Source organism: Capra hircus, chromosome 28 (genome assembly GCF_001704415.2).
Source record: "Capra hircus breed San Clemente chromosome 28, ASM170441v1, whole genome shotgun sequence".
Lineage (NCBI taxonomy): Eukaryota > Metazoa > Chordata > Mammalia > Artiodactyla > Bovidae > Capra > Capra hircus.
Window position 1 is genome coordinate 1,253,075 of NC_030835.1, and position 16,805 is coordinate 1,269,879.

Consider the following 16,805-nt stretch of genomic DNA (forward strand, 5'->3'; position numbering starts at 1 on the left):
CTCTCTCGTGACAGGCACACTAGGAATTGCGGGGCTTGCACAGAAACCTTTGTTGGAAACCCGAGTGTCTGTTCCCTCAGGGTTCCTGACCTTGGCCCGCGTGCTTGATCCTGACGACCCAGTCGGGGCTGCTTCCTTCTTGAGTCTCCCTCAAGGCGCCCTCGGGGTGGTCCTGGGACACCCCGCCCAGCCGATGCCCCAAACCTTCCCCGAGGCCCCTCGGCACCTCCCCTACCTTCCCGGGTGTGCCAGGGGTGGGCGGGCCCGTTAAGGTGACAGGACACCATTGGCCAGAGCTGGGCAAGAGGCGGGGAGGGGCGGGGAGAGCCGGGGGGCGGGGCGGAAAGGGAGTAATGGGGCTGTGCCATTGGCCGGAGCGAGGCGAGGGGCGGGGAGGGGCGGGCCTGACCCTCCGAGTCCTGGAAGACGGGCAGTAGGCGCTGCGGAGGCATCTCGGGTGACTGCGAGGGCAAGGCACCGGCCGTGGGTTCTGCACTGCGCGATGAGTGGTCGGTGAGTGATGCACGGGGCGTCCGCGGAGCTCCGACCTCCCTCCACCGCGCGAGCCCAGGACCTTCCCCAGCCAGGGGCTCTGGAGTCTAGGCACTTGTGGCTGCAGCGTGCTAAGTCCCCTCCCTCTGCCAGCCTGGCACTTTCTGGGCCTCCCCAGCGCTGAGAGTGGGCACTGCGCCAGGCACCTGCTCCAGTGAGAGGACACTTAAGGAGCTAAAACCTAAGGAAAGCAGGTGCGCGCGTGGCCGCCGGCTACATCTTTGCCCGCCTTGTCTCTTGTCTTGTCCAATATCCTAGCAGCATTGATCTTAGAACTGGGGGAGAGGCTTGAAGTGCCTCTTGCACAAACCTCAGATTTCATGGATGGAAGACCACGATAATAGCAGCAGTAGGGCCTCACAATCGCTTTTTACAGAGGATTTGCCTTGTTGTCAGACCTGTCCTAAGAGTTTTAGCACAATATGCCTCTCACACTTCTCACAGCCTTGATACTGTCAGTGTTCCCACCTCCAGACGAGAAAACTGAAGCTTGAAAAGTTACAGAGTTGTCTGGTTATACTCAGATGAGTCAGGAATAGGGTCAGAATTTCTAGCCAGGGCTCATCAGGCCAGATTTCTTCCATTTCCCCCAGTGACTTCAGCACCCTCTTTGCCCCGTGCTCCTGACTGTCCTGCGCTTCCCACTCTAGGCAGATGCCTTTGTTTTATTAATCTGGCACAGCCCTGGGGGAGGGCTGTGTGTGATCTCTCGCACCAGGATCAGTGCCAGGCCAGTGACAGTGTTTTCTTAAAACACTGAAAAAGCTTTAATAACCCCACTTCACAGAGGAATTAAGTATGGCCATGACAGGTGAGGGCCCGAATGCTGGAATTTGTGCCCAGAAATGGTGAAGGGCAGGGAAGTCTGGCACGCTGCAGTCCATGGGGTTGCAGAGAGAGACATGACTTAGTGACTGAACACCAAGTTGGACTCCAGAGCCGTGCACTCGCAAGAAGGACCTTCACAGGCTTCTCCGTAGTTTAACTGCTCAGAGTGCAGTCAAGATTTGTTGGCAGAAGCTCTGAGTAGACAATAGCAACTGAAATGCCGATCTGCCTGCCTCCAACTCCCTGGAGTAATTCCTGAGCTTCGCCAGCAGGGCGGGAGGTGCTAAGTGGGGCGGGGGGGGGGGGGGGGGGGGGGGGGGGAGGGGGGTAATGGGAGGGAGAGGGGAGGAAGGGGAAGGAAGAAAAGAGAAGATGAAGGCCTAGCCCTGGGTCAGAAATCGCAGGCCAGAGTTGTTGCGGGCTCCACCGCTGTCAGTACGTTTCCATTAGTTCTTGTCATTATCCCCTCTGTGCGCAGTGCTGGTGGTTCAAGACTTTGCAGGGAAAGTGAGATTGAGACCCCAGATTAAAGGGTCAGGGTGAAAACGAGGGTGGGGGTGGGGGGATGAGGGGAGGGGAGGGGCTGGGGGGTTAGGAGTAAGGGGGGTGGAGCCGTATTTCCACCCTGAGACTCCAGCAGCTGGCCTGGAGAATGGAGCGAAGGTCCAGAGTCCCCCTGGGTCAGGGTCAGCTGGACAATGACCCGTAACAACAGAATATGAACAGAAGTCGGGCGTGTATTATAGTTCAGGTTCTATAAATGCCGAGGCTCAAAGGGGAGGGTCTGACTCTGGACCGGGCCCTGGTTTTGAGAGTGGGTTCAGCCAAATACCGTGGTTCATAGACGCTCCTGCTGAGGACTGTCGTCGCCCTTTCTGAGTACCATGTTCCCGTATCAGAGCCTCGCTGTCCCTCTGGAGCCCTGGACTCCCATTCAGACGTCTACTGGGAACTTTTTTTTATCACAGGTGAAGCCCATATGAAGCCCACCTTACCTGTTCCCTCATTCACCTTCACAGCAGTCAGTGATTCAACTGAGGAATCTGAAGGTCAGAGAAGGAAAGGGATTTGCCTAAGGTCACACAGCTACAGAATCCCAGTTCACAGTTCAGTTAAGTCGTTCAGTCATGTCTGACTCTTTGTGACCCCATGGACTGCAGTACGCCCGCCCGGCCTCCCTGTCCATCACCGACTCCCAGAGCTTACTCAGACCCATGTCCATTGAGTCGGTGATGCCATCCAACCATCTCATCCTCTGTCGTCCCCTTCTCCTCCCGGTTTCAATCATTCCCAGCATCAGGGTCTTTTCTAATGAGTCAGTTCTTTGCATCAGGTGGCCAGAGTATTGGAGTTTCAGCTTCAGCATCAGAATCCCAGAGCAGAGCTCTATATCCAGATTCTTGCAAAGGCTGGTGGTTATCCTGCCACACAGCACACTGAAGAAAACAGTTTCAAGTTGTTTTAAAGTAAATCAAAATCAAATAGGAAGTGGCTGCACTGTCCGAGGCTTTGGCAGATTTCTCACTCCTGTTAAAGGGGAACTTGCAGTTGGTCCCCTCCCTTTTTCGGCTTCTGACCTCCTTCCCCAGGATGCACTGCTGAAAGAGATTTGGAGCCCCTTCCCCTTGCCTGGGGCTTCCCAGGTGGCTCAGTGGTAAAGAATACGCCTGTGGGGTTAGAGACGCAGGTTCGATCCCTAGGTTGGGAAAATTCCTGGAGGAGGAAATGGCAACCCAGTCCAGTGTTCTTGCCTGGGAAATCCCATGGACAGAGGAGCATGGTGGGCTGTAATCTATGAGTTCACAAGTTGAACACAACTTTAGTGACCCAACAAGAACAACAACAACAGCCTTGCCTGACCTTGGGGGGTAGAAGTGAGGGTGTCATCCAGCCCCACAGCTGCAGAGCTGGAAAGAGACCTAAAGACACTCTTGTCCAGCTGCCTGGCTACAGTCCTGGCTAGGCTGAGCCCGCACCTGCCTCCTCTCTGGCACGCCCCTGTCTCCTCTCTCTTGCTGTGACACGTTCCGCAGAAGTTCTTAACCTGGGACCTGGGGACCCAGGGGCACGTGGGTAAGGGTTTACTGACCCCCTGCAATGGTGAGCAGACCTCCTGTGTGCGTGTGTGCACACTCACGCACACATGGGCATTTTTCTGGAGACAGTGTGTTAAGCTTCCAAGAGACTCCAAAGTGCTCCATGACCCTAGGTTCTGAGCTGAACCGTGTCTTGCAGGAAGCCGCCTTCAGCAGCTGCATGCGGTGCACAGGTGTGGTGCACAGGTGTGGTGCACAGGTGTGGTGCAGCGGGTAGCACTGGCTGGGGAGGGAGGGCGCAGCAGGGAGCAGGGGGTGGGGCAGCAATAGAGAGCATCAGCGCGCCCCACAGCACTCGGCACTTAATGATCGGAGGGCCTGCCCCGCTAACCCCAGGCCAGCGGGATATTGGTCAGCGATCATTCTCAGTAGCTATTTGGCCCAAAAAGCACGCTGCAAGGATTCCTGTTCCTATGAGTGCGTGCGCAGCTGTGTCCGCCCCTTTGTGGCGGCATGGACTGTAGCCTACCAGGCTCCTCTGTCCATGGGGTTCTCCAGGCTCGAATGCTAGCGAGGGCTGCCATTCCCTGCTTCCTCCTTCAGGGGTCTTCCCTACCTAGGGACTGAGTCCTCATGTTCTTACTGATGCCACCTGGGAAGCCCTCCTGTTTGCTTGGATTTCTTCTTCCGTAGGCAAGGGGCGGGTCCAGTTTGAGGAGGAAGAGGTGTGGGAAGGACTTGAAAGGAGGACTGAAGTGCTCTCTCGCCCCAGGCTGCCATGTTTTGAAAGCAAGGACAGGACCCGGAGATCTGGCTGCAGGAGTGGGGGTGTAGCGCCGCCTCGAGGTGGGAGCTGTCAGAACGCTTACGAGAAGGGCCAGGCTGCCTGAGCGCGGAGGGCTCGGCTCTTCAGAGGAAGGGCAGTGGTGTCACGGAGGACTGGGTGTTGGGATGGTCTGAGCGAGAGAGCTGGTGGAAGCCCAAGACTTGGGGGGAGAGGATACGGTGAAGGCGAGCCGGGGTCGGAGGATGGGCCCAGGAGACGGCGGTGAGGGGGGTGGCTCTGCAGTGGAGCCTGCTCTGCTCGGCCCCAGCTGCGCTGCACAACGGCCCCCTGGGCTTCCCGGCCACCAGGGCTGGGGCAGGGAGGGTGTGGCCACGCCCAGGGTGGGGGTGAAGATGGGGGAGAGAGGAAGAGCCGAGGCGGCTGTGTGGAAGGGGATGGGAGCCGCAGCTGCCGTGTTCCTGCTCAGCACCCGCATCCCAGCAGCTGGCCCTCTTGGCAAAAATCTGTTGATTGGGAGTGGCCTGTGTCTGGCCAGATCTGCTATCAGGGGCAGCTGGTACCAGCAGGCACTACGGTTTCTTCCTTGGCCAACTTCCTGCCATTTGCTGGCTAACAGGTGCTCTCGAGGGCCCATTTAAAGGTTCATTGTTTTCCCCACCACCTTCCTGCTGGCCCTGGCTGGTGATCGAAAGTTGTAGCCTTGGGCTGCTGAACAGGGGACTCAGCTCCCCAGGAATGCATGGCGGTGTCCCAGCACCTGCTCTTTTCCTGAGAGCCGCCTTCCTCCTTCTGGTCTGAGTGGCCTGGGCTCAGAGGCCCCCAGCCATGCCCCTCATGCCCTGTCCTTTTTCTTTGGCTCATCGTGTCCCAGTCCTTAACATATTTAATTTCCATCCCGCCCGCCCGCTCCTGTATGCCTGCCTGGAAAACTCCGTGGACAGAGGAACCTGGTAGGCTACAACCGCGGGGTTGCAAAGAGTCAGACACAGCTGGGCACCCACGCGAGGAGGAACGTCAGGGTCACAATTTTATAAGATTAAGAGCAGAGGTCACCAAGCGTTCAGATTTCAAGAACATCCTCAGAACATTTTAATTCGGACACTGATACCATTTTCCATTCTGCCAAGTGAGGACAATGACCATCTATTGTTGCCACAAGCTCATGAAACAGGGGCATTGTGGGAAGTACATCGTCTTGACGTAAAAGCCTTTCAAATGTAGTGGATTTAGCCTCAGGAAAACACCACGGCGTCAGCCTGCTTTTTCTGCTTCAGACCTTGGCCCGTAGGGAGTGGGCTACAGTGATGGCCTAAAGGGCCATCCGCCTTGTCCCACGATAACCGGCTCCACGGCCCCCAAAGAGGAAAGATGGTCCAAACCAGGCAGCTGAAAACCTTCAGTGTCCTTTGTCCCAAACGAAAGACCAGGGACAATGGGGAGGGCAGGCAGCCAGCCCACTGTCCTCACGGCCCCTCCTCACGGCTGGCAGAGCAGCTACTGAAGTGGAAAGCGGAAACAGTTCACTGCCTGTTCGCTGGGACAGGTAGCCATGGCTGGCTTGCTGCCCTGGGGCCCCTCCTCTGGGGACAGGGAACCCTGGCTGCAGCCTGAGTCCCTGAATTGGGGACAGAGCCTCCTACAGCCAGGGAAGCAAGAGTGGAGGCCCGATCTGTGTGCCCTGGGGCCTGGGGGAGGGGAGCCAGCCAGGACAAAGAAAGCTGGGCTCCGCAGAGCCATGGAGCTTGGCCTGCCCAGCTGCATCTCACTCTGTGCTTTGCAGACTGCACCAGGGCGGCGGGCCAGCCCACCCTCTCCCCGACCCCACCCTCGACCAGAGCGGCCCGCTTTAATCCATTTGTGCATTGGGCTTCTCCTGGGGTTTTATTGAAAGATAAGATCATGCTTTTTATAAAAGGTAGAAAAACATTCCATTGGAGATTCATTAAGTCCTGCCCAGTGCATGAGGACAGCGAGTGTTTAAGGGGAGGTTTCAGGAACATGTTTCAAACAGAGACATCTCCATTGGCTTTCTTCCTGGGCCTGTGTCCCTGCTGTCTCTCAAGCTCTCATTCAAGTTATCTATAGGATGCCTCTTAGGTACCCTGCAGCTCACCTGGGAACTGGACAAGACACTGGGAATGAAAACCGTCTCAACCTCCAGCTGGGTAAATGAGGCACAAACACAGTATCGACCTTTGGAGTGGGATTCTGAAAGTGGCCCCAGAGCTCAGGTCTGGAATGCAAGGAGACAACGGGGTGGCCACCTTGGAGTCGGGGGATGAGACGTGTAAGAATCAGAGATCATGAGAGCGGCCTCAGGCCATACGAATGATGGGTGTCAGGACACAGCAGTAGATGGTTCTCTCAGAAAAGAGAACTGGGGTAGAGGTTCCTGCCCTGTAAGGCTCAGACCTCGCCCGGCAATTCGGAAGCAGCTCGGTTGCTTCCCCCAGCCTTCCTCACGCCCCTCCTTCCCTTAGTTGGGACGGTGTCCTCCATTCTCTTTCCCTGCCCCAGAAGCTGTTCGCTCGACAAGCCCCTTCTCCTTTCACTTCGTCTGTGTCATCTAGGATCCTTCTGCACTTTGCTCCTGATTCCCTCTGGGCTGCCAACCCCAGCTGATGTCACCCAACTCTAGCTGGAGACCCTCAGCTTGTTGATCGTGTCCTTTAAATAAGCAGGCTCTCTAGGGTAAAGTGTATTCCAGAAGCCCAGTGCGGAGAGCATCTCCTCTGTCATACAGCACAGTATTATCCAGAGATGGAAGATCCCCTGGAGGAGGGCGAGGCAACCCACTCCAGTACTCATGCCTGAGAATCCCAGGGACAGAGGAGCCTGGCGGGCTACAGTCCCTGAAAGTCCCAAAGAGTCGACACGACTTAGCAGTGAGCACACACGTGGGCAAAGCCGTGGGCGGGGGCTCCCCGGCACCCACCTCACCTTCAGCCAGAACACCCCCTGTAATCTAAGCTGCATAAATATTCCATCTGAATGGAGAGTTCCACAGCTAAGAAAACATCTAACTCAGTGGAAATCAGTATTCTCGTACAGATGGAAAAATCAAGACCCAGAGAGGAAAAAGCATGCAACTGAAGCTATATGGGTTTTTAGCAGCTCCCAGCCCAGGACACTTTAAGAAGTATCTTCTATTAATAACTAATCACTGATTATAAGAGAGTTCTCTTAGAAGAGAATTCCACTTATAAGTGTCCCTACTAAATAGAGCAAAAGGGGCATATCCCTCACAGGCTGTGGGAGAGTGAAAGCGTGAAGTGCTATAAACTGGCGTGTATCGGCAAGCTTTACAGATAAATGTATACGCTGCTGCTGCTGCTGCTGCTGCTGCTGCTGAGTCGCTTCAGTCGTGTCCGACTCTGTGCAACCCCACAGGCGGCAGCCCACCAGGCTCTGCCATCCCTGTGATTCTCCAGGCAAGAACACTGAAGTGGGTTGCCATTTCCTTCTCCAATGCATGAAAGTGAAAAGTGAAAGTGAAGTAGCTCAGTCGTGTCCGACTCTTAGCGACCCCATGGACTGCAGCCCACCAGGCTCCTCTGTCCCTGGGATTCTCCAGGCAAGAGTACTGGAGTGGGTTGCCATGCCCTCCTCCAGGGGATCGTCCCAACCCAGGGATCAAACTCCCATCTCTTGTGTCTCCTGCACTGGCAGGGGGGTTCTTTACCACTGGAGCCACCTGGGAAGTTAAAAATATACACATTCATTTTCTAATTAATTTATTTATTTTAATTGGAGGCTAATTACTTTACAGTATTGTAGTGGTTTTTGCCATGCATTGACATGTATATTCATTTTAACTGAATTATTTACTGCGTTAGAATAAACTAGATTATCCTGCAGTAACAAATCCCTGAAACAGGTTTATTTCTCTTCCCCATCCACATCTGTTGCGGGTTGACAGAGGCCTCTGGTCCCCAGCGATACCCTGGGACCCAGGCTGACCATCAGGAAGCTGTACTAACTGGGTTGTGTGGCTCTCCGGGTCACCATGACGGGAAGCAGGAGAGCTGCCGGGCCACAGCCTGGCCCAGGTGCGCTGGCCTGGGAGTGACGCTCAGCACTTCCATTTGCAAGCCAGTCACCTGGCCCCGTGGCTGCAAGGGGCTGGGGAGCGGGCGCTATCACGCGGTCATTCCAGGGGCAGTGCTTGTCTCCACCACGGTCACCCAACTTTAAAAGTGAGCTACAGCCTGTAAAAACCCAGATTTCTGGCTTCTCATGAAACACCAGAAAAGCTGCCCCGCCGGAAGAAGAATATGTCCCCAAGCCCCCATAGAGTCCACTGACCAGTGTCCCTCAGCCAAGTCACGTCCCTGGCCCCTAGAGACTTTGACATGATTTATTCCGGCTGTGTATACACAACTCTGGGAAAGTTGACTTCGGTGGACCTCATGAGGCTTTCTGTGCTCATTCAATAATTTAACAGCCATTTATGGATCTCCGCAGCATCCAGTCTTGTGATCTGTGCTGGAAACAAGCGGTGAGGCGTAAAAGTAACATCTCTGCCACGCCAGGCTCCTGCTCTTCTGGGAGAGTCACAGCGAGAGGCGGGTCCTGTGACGGAGAGCGGGGCTCAGGAGCTGGCCCAGAGAGGATCTGATGGCTGGAGGAGGGGCCTGGTCTGGGCAGGGCTTCCTGGACAGCTAAGGGTAGGGTCTAGGATGAGGATGATGCTGGATGCTGAGAGAGAGTGGCCATAGAAACCCAAAGGGAGGACACAGCCTCGAACCCACCAGGGGACCGGAGAGCCGCTCAGGCAGGCTGGAGCGCAGAGCAGGAAGTAGGGAGGGGTGAGAGCGAGGCATGAGGAAAAAAAGCTCCTCGGGCCATTTCTGGGTCAATCCAGCCCTTCCCATTATGAGCTTGCTTTAAACAAGACAGTTGGGTCACGGACCCAACAGAAGCAGTGTTGACCGAGAAACTCAGCCTTGCCCCGGGCTGAAGCCAGCTTCTGTGTTGGTAGCATTTAAGGAAGTACCCGGAGAGAGAAGCTGGCAGATCACTGTTTCCACAGGAGAGCCGAAATGCTGAGGAACTGAAACCCTATTTCGAAATAGGCCAAGGAGAAGGCCGCTGGAGGCCCCCAGCTCCAGGCCCCACGGCGCCGATGCCCCCCAGCTGGGCGCCTGCCCCGTCTGCGGGCCCGTTTGCCACATGCCAGACCAAGGCAGAGGGGAGGCGTTTCCGGGATGATCCTGATGTCACCAGGCAGCTCACCACCCTCAGATCATTCCCCGTCTCCATGCCTACCATGTGTCCCCTGCCTCCAGCATCGGCGCTCAGGGCTGATGTGGCTGCAAGAAGGCTGGCTCTTCCTGTGTGTGGGAGGATCGAGCCAGCAGGGAGACGGTGTGCTGGGCTAGTCGGGACCAACGCCCGGGGCTCTGTGCAGTGAGGCCCTGCACGCGGCAGCCGTGGAGCAGGCCCTGAGCCCCACAGTGGCCCTGGCGCAAACTCAGGTCAGGAAGGTGTGGCTGAACCAGGCTGTGTGAACAGACGTGGAGTGTTGTTTTTGAGAAGAAGCCGAAGGAGCTCCATGATGTGAAAGACATGCTGTGTGCCCTCCCAGGTCTGTGCCATCCCCCAGGGTCGCTAAACTCCTCACTCCTTGCTGCACCTTGGGAGAAGGCGGGCAGAAGCAGGATCGAGGCTAGAGTGTGTGTGTGTGTGTGTGTGTGTGTGTGTGCGGTGCTGGCTTAGAGCCCAACATGATAGAGAAAGCTCTAGATCTACCCTCCATGAAAGGAGCCCCGAGGGCTTGGGAAGCTCCGCAAACATTTCCCGGTTGTGAATGAGAAGAGACAGTTTCATGGATGAGTCTATGAACAACGCTGTAGGACAGAAGTTACTTCATGCACCAAGGAGAAAATGAAGGGTCTGAGGGCTTAAGTCGCTGTCGAGATCAGTGTACAGAAGGGGCTGAAAGACCAGAATCGAGGGGCTAGACGCTTGTGACCAGCGACTTCGCCGGTTACTCACTGGGAATCTTAGGTGAAGCACGTAACTTCTGTCCCTGATTCCCCATCCGTGAAATCAGTACACAATCGTCCTTACCTCTAAGAGTACTGTCAGGAATAAATAACTCATAGAATACGCTCAACAGCCTCCAGCATGTATGAACATGGGATCAATCAGCCTGTCACTAGGAGGGCTGACCCAGGGGTGCTGGCTCTAAAGGCAGCAGTGGGGCAACCACCCCGGGATCCTTGGGCATGGGCAAGAAAGGCGCAGGGCGACTCAGAGGTCTGAGGGAGCAATGGACGTGGAAGACATCATTCAAGGTGTCCTTAAAAGGGAAAGAGAATATAGCCTGACACACTTAGGAGAGTGATCTCACTCCTAGGGATTGTGCGGAGGTTGGGGCAGGGGGCTGAGCGGCAGTTCTGACCTTGCCCGGCCTGGGCTGGCGCATGGGGGTGCAGGGTCCCATTAAGCCCTCTGGGTCTGGCACTTCAGCCCCTCCGTGCCTGGGCGGGGCGGGGCGGGGCAGCAGGAGTGAGTGGTCTCAGGCCCCTACGCCAGAGCTCTGGCCCCACCCTGGCTATTGCTCCTCGTGGCTCACCCGTCTGTGGGCCCTCCCTTGTTTACCTAGCAGGTAGCTTCCAAGTCTGCAGACAAGAGGAGAAGATGAAGGAAGATTGTCCCCCCAGCTCCCATGTGCCCATCAGCGACAGCAAGTCCATTCTGAAGTAAGTCACTGTGTGCAGAGAGGGGCCTCCATGCCCGCCCTCCCCGGCGGTCACGCCCCTGCGGGGGGCAGCCTTTGTGGGAAGGGATTCTGGGCATTTTTAATAGGTATGATGGTGGGCCTACCCCAGGGACAGTGATGGGGGCGCTTCTTTCTGAAGTCTTTCTCTTTGGAGATCAAGGGTCAAGGTATGCCTTTGACCCCCATCTCCTAGGGCCCAGGGAAGCAGGAAAGTGTGCCTGCCTACTGTGGCTCTGCAGAGATGGCATTTAATTTATTTTAAAACTAGAGCAATCCTACATTCTTGTTGTATCAAACAGTTCATGGAAAGAACCCTCAAAACTGGTGTTGAGTCTTTATTGAAAAAGTATATTTTATTGACATTATGATTTAATTCTGCTTCTTTTTATTTTATTTACTCCCTGTCTGTCTCATGATAAAAAAAGAAAAACTGGGAAACTTTTCGAAGTTCATCGCTGAACTAAAGAAATCTTTTTTTTTTTTTTTTCATTTTATCTTGCTTTTCGAGTCCTGAGTCCAAATATTTTCTAAATTTAGTCAGCTCCTGTCTGTTGTCCTGAAGGCAAACCAAGCCTCCTTAAAATGCATTAGCTTTTACTGGGGACCTGGCTCCTAGGATCCTCCTTCCCAAGACCCTGAAAAAACAGTGCCGCCTACAAGATCGTTTTCCTTATTTATATTTGATAATAAGAACAATGTAACAATTTTAAATATTTTGAAAAAGTCATAATAACGACCCTAATGTGATGGATTCTAAGTCGCTTCAGCCAGAGATCTCTTATGTCTCCTGCGTTGACAGGTGGGTTCTTCACCGCCAGCGCCACCTGGGAAGCCCAGGCATATGTTCTGGAAATTTATACATAGGTATCCTATTAGTTATGTGCTATAAATATATTCTAACAAGACTGTATTCAGTGATTACACACTTCGCAGCACAGTGGACATGGAATGTTGGATTCTGCATCGTTAATACCATCACGTTGTAGAACCCTGCCCGTTACCATCATCCCACGTCACCCAGGGCTGCACACCAGAGCACCAGAGTGTGTTCTGCTCATCCAGGCCCTAGATGGCTTGAGTGTGGGTGAAAGCACTGCCTGAGAGGCTCTAGAGCCTCTCTTTTCCAGCAGGGAGCCACCAGCCACGGTGGCTGCTAAGCACGTAGCCTGTGGCTGAAAGGGTGTACTGAATATGAAAGAGGCTCCAAGTGGCAAACATTGCTTACAAAATAAAGCAATGAACCAAGTCTCGGAAGCAGTTTGTGATAGATTACACGATAATACTCTAGGGACACGGGGCTCAGTAGAATGTGCTATTGAAGTAACTCCCGTTTTATGTTCCTTGGTGCCATGGCTACTGTGGTGACTTAGTCCCTGAGTCGTGTCCGACTCTTTTGCGACCCCGTGGACTGTAGCCCACCAGACTCCTCTGTCCATGGGCTTTCCCAGGCAAGAACACTGGAGGGGGCTGCCGTCTTCTCTAATGGGCCTCCCCGAGCCAGGGATCGAACCCGGGTCTCCTGCAGGCAGGCAGGCAGGCAGAGTCTTTACCACTTGACCACCAGGGAAGCCCGATATGGCTACTGGACAGTCTAACACCGTGTGTGTAGCCTTCATTTCACGTCTATTGGACCGCACTGCCTGCGGAGCCCGGCTTGGGGGCAGCAAGCTGGAGTCGTTTTCTCTCTGCCACACCTCAGCCAAGACACAAGCTGTGGCTTTCCCTTTATTCGGGGGAGAAAGCGCTTGGATTCAGTAGCCTTCCTAGGGCCTTCAGGATCTTACGCTCGGAGCCGTCAGTCTCATACCTTGACCACATCCAGACAGTCAGGAGGAAGAAGACAGACATCTCTGGTGGTACTCCCACAGCAGCCAGCCCAGACCCTTATCGGAGGTCATATGGGGGGAAAAAGCAAGCTTTTAAAAAGCCGATTAGCCAAGCCCAAGTGATTTATTCCGAGGTAAAGTATAGAGAGATTGTCAGGAACTCTTATCTATAACAGTGAAATTGTGCAAACACCCTCGAAGTACAACAGTGTGACCTGGGCCCCTCGGTGAGTTTTGCTTCCGTCTCAGCCCCACCTCAGGCTTCCCAGGAGTGCTGGCAGGTGAAACTCCATAGAAGATTAAAAGGCATGTGTCTGATGGCAAAGTCTAGCCTCTCGATGGAATATATATTGTTGGCAAAGTGTGTGCATTGTGCCCATTTTATAGATGAGGAAACTGAGGCCACCAAAGCCAAATGCTTTATCCAGGGCCCGGCCACACTCCAAGGTCACATGTATGTCCTTACCTTTTCAGGTCAGAGCTCCTAAGCCTGCTGAAAACCTACAACTGCTACCACGAGGGCAGGAGCTCCCAGCTGAGGCACAGGGAGGTAAGGCCGCCTGTCTTCTGTTACGTAAGGTCGCCGTTTATCCTGGCTGGCCAGAAAGACTTTGGCCGGTCTTTTTTTGGTCTTTATGCCTGTTAACCAAGGGTAATTCTTTATGCCTGTTAACCAAGTGAAAGAATGTTTCCTTCACTTTAAGTGTCCAGTAAGGATAATGAATTTTCAGGTCTCCCATTCTCTGAGTTGGAGACAAAATTATCTCCTTTGAGGTCCCTGCAAGGGGTGCTGAGGGTCAGACCATTCCCAGGACAATGCAGAGCCTATGGATTTCACAACGTGGGTCTTCTCTGTCCTCCTGGGACTTTGGTCAGGATTCCGTGTTTGAAACAGATGGATTTCACAACGTGGGTCTCCTCCTTCCTCCTGGGACTTTGGTCAGGATTCCGGTGTTTGAAATCTTTGAGATTCCGCCCAGCCCAGTCCTTCCTCTGCCCATCCTTCATCACAGGGCCCTGGTTTGCCCAAGTTCACAGCAACCCAGGAGTGAAAGCAGAGCTTCTCTGCTTTTCAGCCAGGAGAAGAGCCTTGCAGCAGAGGAGGGCTCCCCAAGTGATGCTCACAGGGCTGGGCAGGTCCAAACATGAAAGGCAGGGTGGCCGTGGGGGAGAGGACATCGGCCCACTGGCAGGCCGCCGCTGCCTGTCAGACCCAGCCAGGGTGGCCGGGTGGAGTTCTGGGATTGGGGCACCCAAACCCTTCCTGATTTTTCTAAAGAAGCTAGATATCCAGAATTTCATGTGGAATTTCCAAACCTCGAAACACTGTGTGAGCTAAACAAAGCACGCTTGTAAGCCGCACACAGCCCACGGGCACCAGCTGAACTCCAGGGAGTGACCAGCACGGCCAAGGCTCAGGGAGCCACTCACCAGGCAGGTTAAGTAGAGGCGGTCTTACCACCATCCAGAACTTTCGGCTCTTTCACAGGGGAGCCCTGGTCGGGATATTGGGACATTTGGAAAAGCCGAATGGGAAGTCTTACCGTGATCATGAGTAAGCTTTATTTTGGGAGTTACCACAGTTGAGATCCCCTAGACAAGGAAATGGCAACCCACTCCAGTATTCATGCCTGAAAAATGCCATGGACAGAGCTACATGGTGGGCCAAAGTCCATACAGTCACAAAGCGCTGGACATGACAGAGAGACTGAACACAGGGTTGAGATCGGGTTGGCTCGTGGACTTTCTGCAGCCCATCCGTGTCTGAGAAGGGCCGGCAGACTCTTCCCACCCTCCTTTGCTCAGACCTGCTGAATCAGAAACGCTTTCACCCTCCCAGCTGTTCTGACAAGTCCTCCAGGGAATTCTGGTGATGGCCAAGTTTGAGAACAGCTAATCTAAGAGCTTGATCTTGGCACTTGGGATTCCCCAGAACATTCCCCTCTGTAGGAACAGCTGAGTGGGACTGGCAAGCCCCAACCCTGTTTGTGTGATGGGACAGTATCCGTGGAGGATAAAAGGACCCTGCATCAGGAAGAGGAGCTCCTGACGTTCCCCAGAGGCAGGAAGTTAACATCCCACAGGCAGAGATTTTCATTTTTCTAACCCTAAAGTGGGTGGCGGAGGGGTGGGGTGGGGGGGTCTGCCTTGATTTCCTTGAGCTGGGAAGTACTTTTCATGAAACTTCTGCAGCTTTCACCATCCAGGTGTGCCAGCCTGAGGGAGTGTATGTCTTTGGAGGTGACCGCCACCATCAAGACAGGTCATTGGCTTGGGAGGCAGGGAGTTCTAACACTGAAATGCCTGACTGGTTCCTGGAGCACCACGTCTCAGAGTGACTCACCCACCACCCGGTGTCGGGGCCTCTGCAGTTCCTCAGATCGCTCACCTGGGACCTTCTGGGCCTCAGGGACTCGCTGACCTCAGAACTTGCTACAGGGCCACCTGAGACTGGCCTCTCCTGGCCCTGCAGGCCCCAAGGGCAGGACAGACAGGAGGAGCTTGGCCTCAACTCTATTCGTTGTAGTCCTAGAACTTGAGGGAGGAGGGGCCATTTTCCAGCAAAGAAACCGGGACTCTTACATAAGCCTCTGGTCCACGACGGCACTGAAGTAACAGAGACGCTGGTGGCTCCAAGGCCTGAGCAGAGGAGTTGAAATGCAGTGTAGCACAGTCAGCATTATGCTCTGGAGACCTTTGAGGTCTCTGTTGAGGATGACTCACCAGATCTTAGAGACTCAGAGGGCTGTTCGCTACCTTTGATCCCCAGGCTCGACCCCCAAGCTAAGCACGGGGTGCTCAGCATCGGGTACCTCCCCACCCCTGTTGTCACCAGGCCTGCCATGGAGCAACCTCAGCCTGGCTGCTACAGTTGGGCACCTTCTCTTCCACTGTCTCATCTGCGGTCCCTTGAACTTAGAGAGATGAAATGTGTCAATGGGCAGGGGCCGCACCTGGAGCAAGCGTTTCCCCATGAACTTTCCCCCAGCTTGTAAAGGGCTAGGAGCAAAGGATCCCCACCTCAGTAGGCTGAAGCACTAGCTTCCTTCATTGAAACCCTTGCCTTTAGGATAGGATAATTCTGCTTGTTTTACAATGAAAAGTGTGAATGCTAAGTTGCTTCAGTCGTGTCCAACTCTGTGCAACCCCATAGACGGCAGCCCACCAGGCTCCCCTGTCCCTGGGATTGTCCAGGCAAGAATACTGGAGTGGGTTGCCATTTCCTTCTCCAATGCATGAAAGTGAAAAGTGAAAGTGAAGTCGCTCAGTTGTGTCGAGTCTTAGCGACCCCATGGACTGCAGCCCCTCTGTCCATGGGATTTTCCAGGCAAGAGTACTGGAGCGGGTTGCCATTGACTTCTCCGAAAGTGTGAATAACCAGGAGCAATCTGAGCCTTTTGGAAAAATTGCAAAGCATTTTAACCAGGCTGGTTGGTGCCTGTAGAGACTAATGGACCACCAGGAAGTGCCAGTGGGCAACTATATCACTGCTGACATCCTGAGCTAGAGGCCTTAGGGCCCTGGGGTCGCTGGGTGTGGTGTGCGGCCAGCTTCCAAAGCCAGCCTCCCACCTTGCCGGCGCTCAGCTCTAAATGGATGCAGAGCTCCCCCTGGTGGCCCGAGGGCACATCACACCCAGTGTAGGACCCCAGCCCCTGAGCCACTGCGTCCTGCTTAAGGGAAGGGCCTTCCTCCACCAGGGACCTCCTTCCCTCTTGCAGTGATCCCCCTTCCTCCAAGGCCTGAAGGCAGGGGTGACAGGGGCTGACAGACCACTAGGCCCGTGTCCCCTGGGAGTTGCTGAGTGCTTTCCAGTCTGCCTCTCCAGGTGGGAGGGACATTGGGCCCCTTCCCTGTCTCAGTGCTGGGTGGGAGAAAAATGGGAGTGCTCACTAGGGCCTCAGCACGAGCACTTTCTGTTAGGCTGTTCTGTCCTCAGGAGCTTGGGACGCTGCTGGGGACCACTTCCCCCAGACCTTTTCTTTTGTTTTCTTTTTAGGGGGTACCTTCTGAAGGTGCCATTAGCTTTTTTCACATCCAGGAAATGG

The 16,805-nt window shown here is 54.5% G+C and overlaps 1 protein-coding gene across 4 annotated transcripts in view; it reads left to right on the top strand.

Annotated features, from left to right (window-relative positions):
- RASSF4 (Ras association domain family member 4) overlaps positions 407 to 16,805 on the top strand; it is a 34,618-nt gene continuing 18,219 nt past the window's right edge. Inside the window, exons 1-3 of one of the 4 annotated variants that reach the window (XM_018042262.1) lie at positions 407 to 513; positions 10,817 to 10,910; positions 13,231 to 13,306. In XM_018042262.1, coding sequence (XP_017897751.1) covers positions 10,849 to 10,910; positions 13,231 to 13,306 — 138 coding nt within the window. In that variant the 5' untranslated portion in view covers positions 407 to 513; positions 10,817 to 10,848. Of the gene's footprint in view, positions 514 to 8,122; positions 9,791 to 10,813; positions 10,911 to 13,230; positions 13,307 to 16,805 lie in introns of those variants that run through there. The other 3 variants (XM_018042263.1, XM_018042264.1, XM_018042261.1) reach the window with 3 other exon arrangements.